The sequence below is a fragment of the Petromyzon marinus genome, chromosome 24 (assembly GCF_048934315.1).
Source record: "Petromyzon marinus isolate PM22_M1 ecotype Great Lakes invasive population chromosome 24, UKy_Petmar_22M1.pri1.0, whole genome shotgun sequence".
NCBI classification, from domain to species: Eukaryota; Metazoa; Chordata; class Hyperoartia; order Petromyzontiformes; family Petromyzontidae; genus Petromyzon; species Petromyzon marinus.
Window position 1 is genome coordinate 10,291,671 of NC_133690.1, and position 13,217 is coordinate 10,304,887.

Below are 13,217 nucleotides of genomic sequence, written 5' to 3' on the forward strand. Positions count from 1 at the left end.
TTGGAGATCGATTGTTATCATCATAAAACGTTGGTACTACTGTCATCCGTGGGCAGCATCGGCATGATTATCATTAATCGGTAGCATAATCGTCATCATCTACCAATTGGCATGTAGCTCCGGAACATATTTCCATATGCAAAAATAGTCATCACCATCATCATGTAGTCATCAGCATAGTTGCCCCACTATTATTTTAGTGGGGTATCTATGAATGGAAAACCTTTTATATTCACCTGTTTTGATAACATTTTCACAAGGTGTTAATGTATGACCCATTTTTATTTTGAAGGAGCATCCAAACTCAAAAGGGAAATCATATTCTTGGTTCTTTCACTAAAGTCACGTAGATAGAAAATTATTTAAAAAATAAAATAATAAAAGAACATTGAAATATATTTATTTATTAATTTTAATTAATATTTTATTTTATATCTACGTGACTTTACCGAAAGAACCAAGAATATGAATTCCTCTTGTCACAAAAGTTTTAAGTCACAAGGGAATAATACTCAAATGTCCGCACAGGTGGATTTGGTCTACTTGATTTATTTTTTTGCCTTCAACTGCACACCTCAGCCCAGTGGGATTTTGGGATTTGCACATCTGCAAGGTCCATGATGATGCTGCTGTGTCGGTCAGCTGGTTAACTTGCTGACCTGCCCATATTGGGCACCTGTGAATAAGAGCTTCATAGCTCATCGGATTTCTCCAGTCTCGAAATAAAGATTCATATTTTGATGATTCTGACACGAGCCGAACCAGGCTAAGTGGAGGGCATACCATCTCCCTGTCGTACCCCCTCATTCCTCCTTGCATGCCGGTGTGATCGGTGACTTCCCCGTGCTCGGTGCGTGCCCACTCGTGATCGGTGACTTCTCCGTGCTCGGTGCATGCCCATGCGTGATCGGTGACTTTTCTAATGCCCCCACCCCTCCTATAGACCCCGTTCACGCTCACGCTGCGGCTGTGGGACATCTACATGCTGGACGGAGAGCGGCTGCTCATCGCGATGGCCTACACCACGCTCAAGCTGCACAAGAGTGAGTGCTCTGCCTGCCACGTGCACCACCTCCGCACCCCCGATTATCACGTTTGGCCACGTATGGTGCGAAAGAAATTCAACATACACACAGGAAGAGCATTCCAGAAGGCTATAAATGGGGGAGGGGGTCGTTGTCTTTGCGCGCTCTACACGCGTCTGTGCCTCTACCGCTTTGCCTTACGCGCAGAGCGGCTGATGAAGATGGAGATGGAGGGCCTCGTGGGCTTCCTGCAGCAGTCGCTGGCCGAGGACTTCCTCTACGAGGACCACTTTGTCATCGACCAGCTGCACAACAACATGGCCGAGCTCCGGCGCAATAAACTCCTCCAGCCGCCCCCAGGTGGGTAGTCGCCCGCCCCCTCGTCCTCTCCGCCGCGTCGAGCCTCACGCTGCCGCGGTGGACGCTTTTAATCGTTGGAGGTGTCACGTCATGCACAGTCGCACGGCGGTTCGAGTCGTGGACTCCCAAGCGGAGGGCGCGCGAGTTCGCGTGATTATTCGTACTGAACTGAGCCCCCGTGCGATGATGGATAAATCAATTCAGGATCACCTGCCAAGATTCCATCTTTGTCTTGTTTGTGCCGCCTCACTTCTATTAGCCATCTTGGCGATTCCTCTATCTCTCGTGTTTTTGTCTCACGTGGTGATCTGTGATCTTAAAGATAACAGTTGCTTATTATTTTAATGCGATTCGCATAAATTGTACATACCGAAGATGCATGATTTGATGCGTGTATTGTGAGCATAATTAATGATTTGATGCGTGCATTGCAAGCATAATTAATGATGTTGATGAATGGATCAATAAATGCCTCCATACGACAATATAATTGATAAAAATGCGTTGACAGTATTCGTTCATTGGTGATAATGGCCTCCTGCCTTGAGAATGTGGAATTTCCACCCTTGGCGTTGTGCCACTAATGGAAATGAGCCACCCCCTGAATTCTCGTTTGAGTGGGGAGATACTTGTTTTCAAACATAAGTTGAGACAAGAGACAAAACACAAGGAATGTTGTGGACGATCGTTTTATTGTTAACTGTGTTGAAAGCATGCATTCCCTTCAACACTATTGTAAATTGGTTTCTGTTTTGTGCGTGCGTATATTATGGACCTTTGAAATGAACAGACAGCCAATGCAGTCCGTCCATAGTTTCGCTTCTCGCTGACCGTAGACTACTGCTCTCTCTCTCTCTCCACACAGGCAAACAGGATGAGTTCCCCCAGCGTCCGTTTGGGCAAATGCCACCTGACAGCCTCACCATCCTCGAGGCAAATGGCGCCGCTAATGGACAGAACAGACAGCAGCAGCTGACACCAACAAAGGCTGCAACGATCACAGCGCCAGGGCCGGCACGCACTCCGTCCCCGCAGGGGAACGGAAAACGACCGGCGCTCTTGCCTCCGCGGAGACTCGATGGGAACGTGAGAAGTGTGACCACAGGAGCTGAGAACCCAGCAGCAGTAGCGGCAGTGGCGTCAACAGCACCACCAACAGCAGCAGCAGCAGCATCGGGTGCGATGGAGAGACCAGCGACAGAAACGCATGCACCGAAGCTTCCGAGAGACGCAAACTCAAACCAGAACGCCGCTCCTGGTCCTCGCGTAAATAGAGACGAAGGGGGGGCGGCGGCGCTGGCAGCCACTCCCAAGTGGAGGAAACCAGCAGCGGAGGCTGTCGCAACAACGTCGACAAAAATAACATCGTTGGTGGTGCCGGTGGGAGGAGGAGGAGGAGGCCCGGTCCGACCCGGCACCGTGATGCGCATGGACAGCGTGGGCCGCAGCGCCTCCCAGCACTCGCTATATGACAACGTGTCGTCCGAGCGCGAGACTGACGGCCCAGTGGCCGCGTGGGGCCTCCGAGATGACCGCTTTCTCACGAGCCCCAGCAGCAGCAGCGGCAGCGCCGTCACCAACGGCGAGATGCTCGCTCGGCCGCAGCGCCTGCCGGTGGTGCCGCCCCCCCATGTGTACGGGAGCACAGACTACATCGCTTCTCCGCCACCGGAAACTCGGCATCAGCGGCAGCGGCACCAGCAGCAGAAGCAGGGAGCGCCGTCGCAATCAATGAGCCGCTCGGCCTACTCTAGCCCTGCATGGTCACCGTACGGAGCCTGGACGGACACGGTTCCGGTGTCGGCGAGTTACCACGGGCCGCCGGTGGCCGGCGCCGTGACCCCCAACGGCAGCGGCGGCGCGCACCTCCTCGCGCCGGACGGCTCCTTCGACCGTGCCGACGGAGTGGCTTGGGCTGCGGCGGCGGCGGCGGCGGCGGCGGCGCCCGCAGCCGGGCACAGCGCCAGCGCGGACGGGGGTCTGGACGAGGGACGGCACGCGCGGGGGGGCGGCTGGGCCGTGACGCGCGGCAAAGTCGTGGCTCCCGCGCCCCGGCACTGGGCGACGGCGCCCGCGCCCGCGCACGCGTCGAGCGAGGGCGAGCTGCTGCTCTGGCCTGACGGGCAGCAGCGCTGCGTGAGGCAGGCGGAGCTGGTGCGGAACGCGGCGGCGGCGGCGGCGGCGGCGGTGTCGGTCGGGCCCGAGCGCCAGCGGTCGCCGGGACACGCGCGATACCCGCCCTTCACCGCCGACGACATCAGGGAGACGGCGGTGCTCTGAGCAGCGGTGGCGGCGCCCCTGGTGACTCCCGTCCCGCGCTGCTCCTGGATTTTATAGTCGAGGTTGGGGTGGGGTTGGCCAACTTGGACGTTGGGAATGGAATGCGGCAGGAGGGGGGCGGGGGGGGCCGGGCATTGTGGGTGTAATTCGGAAGAGGAGGTTTTGATGGCGGAGGGTAGACGTCGGGGGCTACCGAGCCGGATGGTGGCAATGAGACTGTCGGAGCTTGGAGGCCGTGCACTGACTGTGCAGCAACTGCAGGATCTGGCTTAAGGAAGGAGGCGATGTTGAATGGGTGGCACCATCAAATGGCATCCCCACATCTTCATATGGCTTACGTTTTTATTGCTCGACCCCACCGGTGGGTGTATTTTTTTTAGCTGACAAAAGAAATTTGACTTGCGTTGGGTTCAGCACCACGTTTTTTTTTGTATCTCGACACAGAGATGAGCTTTAATCGGCATCGTCTCTGCGAGCCGAGCGATTTTACAAGCGTGTAGCTCGCGAATTTCGAATAACGGATCGAGAGAGCCATCGTACACCGACTTATCGGACCTCTGACTACTCGAATAATTTTTACGCTTTCGTTTTATTTTTTCATTTTGGATTTGTTTTGTAATTGTCGTTGAAACGGCTGTAAATAGTGCGATGTGCGGTCAGGTGTTTAGCGATTCTAACTGTTACACAAGAACGTTACGACAACCAGCATCTCCTCAGGAAAATCTCACCCATTGTTTGATCTGATCATGTCCTCCCATGTAAAATTGTTACCAGAGTTTATTTTTTATTTTTAAGTACTTTTTTTTTATTGCTGTGCTGCATATTACTTCACGAGGTTCCCGTCGCTCTCTCTCCATCTAGGCTATCGGCGTACACGCGTGGGTTTTATCCAGGTGCTCCAGTTTCCTCCCACGTGTCCATTGGCTGAAAACATCTTAGTATATGGAGGACCGCAGAGATATGGCAATTGTTGGTATCACCGGCTCACTGCCTGACTGCTGCCTTCCAGCTTGTCTATGGTTCCTCAGCGAAATTGAAGATGCAATCGGCATGAACGACGCAATATTTTTATATTTAAAAGAATCTAAATGTTTATACATTTCATTTCAGCTTCATTAATAGGCATGTAAAATGATTATTAGCCAACCGTGCTAACGTCCGATTAGAACAGTTAGCTACGTACGGTGCGAAAGAAGTTCAACATACACAAATTCATACTGAACTCAACCCCCATGTGATGATGGATGAATTGATTATAATCAATTCAGGATCATGTGCCAATATTCCATATTTGTCTTGTTCGTCTTCTATCATTCATCTTGTCAGTTCTCTCTCTTGTTATTGTCTTATTTTATCTGTGATCTTAAAGATAACAGTTGCTTGTTGTTTTAATGTAATTTTCATAAACCTTACATAATCCGAAGGCACGTAATTTGATACGTGCATTGATGAATGGAGGATTTCATGCCTCTTGAAGACAATAGCCATGCTTGTATAGATCTCGAAATGTAAGCTCTGTTCTTAACTCTCATTTTACTTCTCTCTCATTGTTCACGGTTACAATTGGGACATTTTTTGTATTCATTCGTTTATTCGGCGAAAACGGCAACAATGTTTTTTTGTCAGTTTCAGGCTTCGTTTTTTATCTAACCAAGCAAAAGTCCATTAACAAATATCGATTGATGAATTTCGACCCAACAATTTCATTTTGTTACCGGATACCTTTTTTCGTAGACACGTGGTCAGTTTTGGCCGGTCATGATTGGGTCGGTCTTTCACAATTCAGGCTAAAAAAGGCAACTTGCGATCGCTAAAGCAGAGAGGCAGGCTCCGTGGCACGAGCTGTGCTCTATTCACAGCGCTTCCCAATCTGACGCGGCCACGGGTGCAATGTATCCACTCCGGTCGGTGCGAGATCGATGCGCGTGATTTCTTGTTGTGCTTCCGTCAACATTTGCACGGGGTCCACATCGTCCAGAGTTCCACACGAGTGAAATGCCAGTCAGTTAGCAAGGTAGTGTTTCACACCAGTGCAAAGAACCGACAGTTCTTAGGCTTATTTTCACACGGCCCGCAGCCACATGAGGACTACACGTGTAAACGGCTTGCGAACGATATTCATCCCATCAACGCAAGCATCTTAGCCACACGAATTGGGTACTAGATGGGAATAGTTTCAACCTGGCATCACTGCGTTTGTAATTTTTTTTACACGCTCAGTCACTTCTGTCGATTGCATGGGCCTCTTGGAGTGAAAGCTGTGGACTACTGAGAGGTGCCAATGTGTGACCCGCCAATAAGGTATTTGAAAAGCTCTATTTATGTGGCCGTTATTAAGGAAAAGGTACCTCACCCCTGTACTTGAGGGAGACACCGTTGAGATGACGGCAGCGGTCTGTTTTTCTGCTGTTCGGCGAGCGGGAGGCGTGGGATCGTGTTACGCTCAGGCAGTATGGCGTGAGTGCGGTTTTATCGGAACTATTTTTTTAAACATCGCTTGATTCGTTTCACGTCTGCCTGTTTAGAGTAATTAAATTGATAAACACTCTGCTGGGAGACGCATGCACCCGTTGCATTTGGTGACCGTTCAGGACTGGAATATGCAGCAAATGCATGAGGAGCAATGGGGGGGGCGTGGATGGATGATTGGAGGGTGTGAGCTCCGGCAGCAAAAGTTGCGTCGAAGCCAAAGTCTCGCCACTAAACGAGCGTTGGGGCGACGATCGCCACCGGTGGTGTCCCCTGAGCCAGCGGCGGAAACTCCACACTCCCATGGTGGAGGGGGCGCCATTCTCTTTGCCGAGTGCCCACGAATCACTGTTCACAAACTGGTTCTCACTTTTGTGGACGCCAGAAAGATGATGAGTTGAGTTGCTCCCCCCCCCCAACCGGCCAGATGTTGAACTCGCATTATTTGGATTGCGAGTCGAATGCTCTAACCACAGCATCGCTCAGCCAAGTCGGCGTGAATAATACTTGGACTTAGACTTGTTGCGACACACCGTGAAAGGTTTGAACGCCACAATCCTTTGGCAATAAGAGGGCATGGGTACTTGAAGAGCACTGCTAAGTTTGTGCTATATGCAGCTCGGTAACAGGTTGGTAATGTGTTCTCATTGGGGGCCACCTTTGTAAATGGGGAGGCATTGAGCAATGCTGGCATTGCAAGTGCACTGTCACTCTCATGACAAAATGAATCTTGTATCACAATTATATCATTGCAATCATGGATTCGACATGAGTGGAAAATAATTTCCGTGCTGTTGATCGCGTTTAAAGGTGCGAGTTTTGTTGCTAGCTAAGGGTATATTTGTGCACATTTAATTAGAAATCTTTTTTTTTATTCTCAGCGTTTTGTTATTTTATTTTCTGAGTTCGAAATGATGTGTTGCTAAAAATGAAGGCACTTGATTTGTGGGTGCTCACGTGCGTCTGTCGGTGAGCACAAGGCAGAGCAGTGGTTTGATTCGATTGGCAGCTCAAAACTAACAAATCCCATCGCAGTGCAGACAAGTCCGGTAACAGTTTCTTAACTCGAGCACTTGGGCGGTCGTCATCTTCGTTGGCAGTGTCTGAGCCACCGGTGGAAATTCCCCCCCCCCCATTTCCTCCATTGTATGGGCCGATGTTGAATTCCCACTGAAGTGGCACCACGGATGGCTGATTGTCCGAGTCATCCCTCATATGGGATTCAGTTCAGTTTATTTTGAAGTACCCTTGTGAGCTACAGTGAGGGAAAAAAGTATTTGATCCCCTGCTGATTTTGTATGTTTGCCCACTGACGAAGAAATGATCAGTCTATAATTTTAATGGTAGGTTTATTTGAACAGTGAGAGACAGAATAACAACAAAAAAATCCAGAAAAACGCATGTCAAATTTGATCAATTGAGTTGCATTTTAATGAGGGAAATAAGTATTTGACCCCCTCTCAATTAGAAAGATTTCGGGCTCCCAGGTGTCTTTTATACAGGTAACGAGCTGAGATTAGGAGCACACTCTTAAAGGGAGTGCTCCTAATCTCAGTTTGTTACTTGTATAAAAGACACCTGTCCACAGAAGCAATCAATCAGATTCTAAACTCTCCACCATGGCCAAGACCAAAGAGCTCTCCAAGGATGTCAGGGACAAGATTGTAGACCTACACAAGGCTGGAATGGGCTACTAGACCATTGCCAAGCAGCTTGGTGAGAAGGTGACAACAGTTGGTGCGATTATTCGCAAATGGAAGAAACACAAAAGAACTGTCAATCTTCCTCGGCCTGAAGCTCCATGCAAGATCTCACCTCGTGGAGTTGCAATGATCATGAGAACGGTGAGGAATCAGCCCAGAACCACACGGGAGGATCTTGTCAATGATCTCAAGGCAGCTGGGACCATAGTCACCATGAAAACAATTGGTAACACACTATGCCTTGAAGGACTGAAATCCTGCAGCGCCCGCAAGGTCCCTCTGCTCAAGAAAGCACGTATACATGCCCGTATGAAGTTTGCCAATGAACATCTGAATGATTCAGAGGACAACTGTGTGAAAGTGTTGTGGTCAGATGAGACCAAAACGGAGCTCTTTGGCATCAACTTAACTCGCCGTGTTGGAGGAGGAGGAATGCTGCCTATGAGCCCAAGAACACCATCCCCACCGTCAAACATGGAGGTGGAAACATCCTTTGGGGGTGTTTTTCTGCTAAGGGGACAGGACAACTTCACTGCATCAAAGGGACGATCGACGGGGCCAGGTACCGTCAAATCTTGGGTGAGAACCTCCTTCCCTCAGCCAGGGCATTGAACATGGGTCGTGGATGGGTATTCCAGCATGACAATGACCCAAAACACATGGCCAAGGCAACAAAGGAGTGGCTCAAGAAGAAGCACATTAAGGTCCTGGAGTGGCCTAGCCAGTTTCCAGACCTTAATCCCATAGAAAATCTGTGGAGGGAGCGGAAGGTTCAAGTTGCCAAACGTTAGCCTCGAAACCTTAATGACTTGGAGAAGATCTGCAAAGAGGAGTGAGACAAAATCCTTCCTGAGATGTGTGCAAACCTGGTGGCCAACCTCTGTGATTGCCAACAACGGTTTTACCATCAAGAACTAAGTCATGTTTTGCAGAGGGGTCAAATACTTATTTCCCTCATTAAAATGCAAATCAATTTATAAAAATTTTGACATGCCTTTTTCGGCAGTTTTGTTGTTCAAATAAACCTACCATTTAAATTATAGACTGATCATTTCTTTGTCAGTGGCAAACGTACAAAATCAGCAGGGGATGAAATACTTTTTTCCCTCACTGTAAGAAGCTCTTAAGTCGGGGTTCCATCAATAAAAAACACCGTTTTTGTAACAGACGTAACACAGAGAAAACTAAATGAATAATACAATAAAAAAAGATAAGAACTCGCATTATTCGAAATATAAAATGTATCTTTTTTAAAAGATATAGCCGATTAAATAATAAAAAAGCTCAAGATTAGGCATAAAAAGTGCCAGTGATAAAACACCGGATTACAAGTCGCAACCCAGCGTCTGTCAAATTAACGCACAAACCCTGCTGCAATATTGCTATACACACGGTGGAGATTGCACGGAATTTGTTTCAAATCCGTCTTTCACAATCGCGTTACTGTTATTGTCTGGTCGTTACTCTGTAAGTGCCGGGGTTTCTTATTTCAATACATTAAACCAGTGTTTCATTGGCATCTGTTACAAGAAAGAACTTGCCCTCTGACCCCCGCTGTTGATGCATGATTATTACTTAAGTACTTTCTGGCAGGGAATAGTCCTGGACCAAGACACAGCAGGACTCATTCAATGTCGTTTTTGTTCCCAAACCCTTGAGAGAGTGTGCAATGCAGCTCCCGAGGCAGGAGTTTGTGCTTCTTTGCATCTGGAGTGGTATCAGTGCCCTCGGAGCAAACACGTGGGCACACGTGGGACAACTGATCATTGTTGACGATGGCTCCGAGTACCCCCATATTGATTGAGCACAGGAGCCCCTCCCTGTTTTACCTGCAGATGTCAAAGATGGTTTTAGGCCAGGCTGTTAGGGTTCCTGGCTGGCCCTCTGTCGCGATCGTGGACAATATTAAAGTCCTAATTATGTCATTTACCTAACCATTGAAGCTTTACGGAATCTGGAGACCATTAGTACCCCCCCCCCCTTTTTTTTCACCAGGAGGATCTTGCCGGGGATTTCTTTTCTTACTTTTAGGGGCACGTTCAAGCTGTAGGATGTTTGTAGGAGGCTCGCTTTGAAGTCCGCATCCCATTGCAAAATGAAATGTTATTTAATGTGTGTTGAGCAATAAAATACTTTTTTTAAAGCAAAAAATTACAATATTAGCACAGGCCCTGATAAATGCCATTTAATCAGCATATATAAAGGTGAATGCCAGTTATTTTTAAAAATATAATTACTGAAATTGCAAATAGTAGATTTTATTATTAAGAGTACCGCCATAATTGATAGTATTTAAGACAATATTAAGTGTTTCGAATTGGATGTTTTACAAGCTAACACTTTCTTTACCTTAACATCACGTTAGCTTTTCTTGATTTTTTTTCAGGAGTAACTTAATAGTAGAACATGGCGATAATTCACATGTGTTTGCAGAGTAATTTATTGTTTGAAACATAATCGCTTCTGCGGATTGAATTCAATTCCTCTGTCAAAGTATCGAGTGATTGTTGCCCCGCGCATGTCGTGTTATGTGTGGCTGGTAATCGGTCTCAACAGTGGCTTTGCCCGTGTGTTGTTTGCACCCGATGGAAATATGGATAATGCCAGCACCACTTCCCATCGTCTCAATTGAATTGTAAGAAGGGTCCAGCACAATACAATACCCCGACAGCCATGAGCCATTTTTCTTAACTGTTCTACAAATTCACGTGGTCTTACGGATATATATTAATTAGAGGCGTCCAAAAGAATGCAACGCAAATACGTTTTTTTAATCAGATTGCTGTAATTATGTTTGATAGGATGTAACAGAAGTCTTAATAAACGTTTATTTTTCATTGTAATGTACGTATGAGAGCCTAGGGGTGTGTCAAGTGTTTAGTATTATTTGTTTTGTTTACTGTCGCTGTACAGAGAGAAGCCTTTTTTTGCACCGATGTACATTGACGGTCTCTTGTTGTCGATTCTCAATGTTGCCTTTCAGTGAACATGTTCATGCTGAAGGAAGGGTCCCATATCATAGCAAACCGGTCCCCCCCATGTACAGGTGCTCTCCGTAGCATAACGCGGCCCTAGACGTTTGTATTTGTAGATAGATTGCCGCAGTATTTATACTCTCGTATTTGTACGCATTTCTCCGTTGGGACTCGTTAATGTATTTGCTTCGTAGCCTCAGCAGTGTGCAGCATGTTTTAAAGTTGCACCGTTACCTACTGGGAATTTTTTTCATTTTTAAAACTTTCGAAGTTAATTCGTTTTTTTGTCCGTACCGTGTTTTTTATTTGTTTTTTGTGTTGCGAGGACAAAAAAAATTGTCAGAAAATTTGTAACAAAAAAAGTCCGAAGACGTTTGTAAATGTGTTTTATTAATTTTTGTCAATATGATTTTGGGTCTGCACATTTTTGGATGATGACTTATAGCGTTGTAGGATTGGTTTTAGCAGTTACCATGAGTCCAAACAATTGCTTTGAAAAATGAATCGGTGTTTTTACTTATTTAACCGGCAAATCGTGCCCGCTTTTTTACAAATTACCGTATTTTAAATATTTATATATTAACAACGTGCATAATGAAGGGAACACATTGATCCTGATATGCAATTTCACAAAGGCAATTAAGACATTTCTGATTTGTGATTGAATTCTCCATTTGAAATTTAGAAATGAGCGTCAAAATAGTTAAGAAGTCCGAGTCTTATCTGTGGACAAATGATGACCCTAGCTGGATGAGGAAATTCCACATTCCTATGACAGTGGCCAGCTTCTCCAAAGGACTACCACTTGATTGTCCGCAAAGTCGTGCTAATCACGTTAGCTGAATCGAAGGGCTGAAGTCGTCCTACAAATTCACAGCTTTCCCAAAACCATCCGCAACATGTTTTTTTGTTTGTTATAGCCGGATGACCTTCAGACGTTGTGTGTTGGGCATCCGAAACGTTTCTGGTTAATGTCTAATCGCTGGACAAGGCAAGTGAATGTCTCATTGGCGGTGTATGTACGAGGTCCACGTTCAACCTGGGTCTGGATCATTCACCGAGCATGGGACATCACAACCCACGACGCCCCTATGGGACTGTTCACTTATCGATCAGGGCGTTCGCGTGCAGTGCAGATATGCGATGAGGAGCTTGGCCATCTTCATTATTGACATAATCGACGCATCTTCTACCGATTGTCGGTCCGTTTACTCGACCGATCGGATAACGTGCAAGTTAGCTGGTGGGGGGGAGGGGTGAAGTCTAATCTCTGTTCTTCCCACTTGTGCCGCTGGAAGGGGAGGTTATGGGCTCTTGAGTTTGGTGAAGATCATTGGCGTCAGTCGCATCATGCTGGGCGTGACTTGCACGGGGGTTTTTTCTGCCTTTGGGCGGCAGGACTTGTGGCTTGCTGCCATTTTTCGTAAGCGGGCCCGAGTAATCGACCATATTAAAGGGAATCGATTAGAATGTTTGTTGTCCATATTGACTTGGTAGACCAGTCGTTCCCACCGCTGTCCCGCGTGTGTGGCGTGCTGGCAGAACGCTTTCTCGCCGCTTCGCGTAACAACCCCGGTGTACCTGGTGTCCCTGACCGTAACGACGGTGGAAAAGGTATATCTGAGCCTGTGGGTCGACTACAGCCTTAAGCGATTGAGAGTACCTGGTGCAGTGAGTGAAAATCTAATTGCCGGGAAGATGAGATGGCCGGGGCAGTGACGCTGGCCACGACACCTCACTGGTGTTACATGCCACCGTTAGTCGGTGCTGCTCTTTAGCACTTGGCGGTCTCTTAGGCTGAATGTGGGTCTTTGCATCTGTACGCGTGCAATGTGAACAGGGCTTCCTCCCGAGTTGTTTTCGATGGCGGGTTTAGTTCGTGATGTCCGCGTGCATTTTTCTCAAGTCATTGTGTCTCAGCGGTTTAAACGGTTACTGACTGCCAGGTGTGTAAGTGGAATGTGAGCGTTGTCATAGCAAACCTTTGCTCCCCAAGGCGAACAGGGCATGCCGGTTTGATGATGATGATGATGATAGTGACGATGTGCGTCGGACCGAGTTATCAATACTCCCCAATGTCTGTACAGGAAGGAACATATTTCTTAGAGATGGATTTTCAATGTGGCTTTACATTAAAAAAACACCTTTGAAATGTTTTGGTTTGTGTGTGTATGTATGAGTTTTTGTGAACGTTTGGGAATTAGTTACTTAATAATTATATGAAACAAATGTGAGGCTTATTTTAAAATCTGCATTTGTACATATCGTACAACGACACGAGTCTGCGCTGCATCGTAAACAACCCGCTTGTATATTTTATATAAGTAAATATCTTATACCCTGAACATTTTGGAAACTGATAAATACACTTCGATTTAAAGCTTTCGTGACTGCAATGATTCATC

The 13,217-nt window shown here is 47.1% G+C and overlaps 1 protein-coding gene across 3 annotated transcripts in view; it reads left to right on the forward strand.

Moving 5' to 3' along the window:
• Positions 1–12,968, forward strand: part of LOC116945528 (USP6 N-terminal-like protein) — a 69,139-nt gene extending 56,171 nt beyond the window's left edge. For all 3 annotated transcript variants that reach the window (XM_032959898.2, XM_032959899.2, XM_032959897.2), the window contains 3 exons: positions 944–1,043; positions 1,233–1,385; positions 2,251–12,968. In XM_032959898.2, the coding sequence (XP_032815789.2) occupies positions 944–1,043; positions 1,233–1,385; positions 2,251–3,665 (1,668 nt within the window). In that variant the 3' untranslated portion in view covers positions 3,666–12,968. The remainder of the gene's footprint in view (positions 1–943; positions 1,044–1,232; positions 1,386–2,250) is intronic.
• The last annotated feature ends 249 nt before the right edge of the window (positions 12,969–13,217 follow it).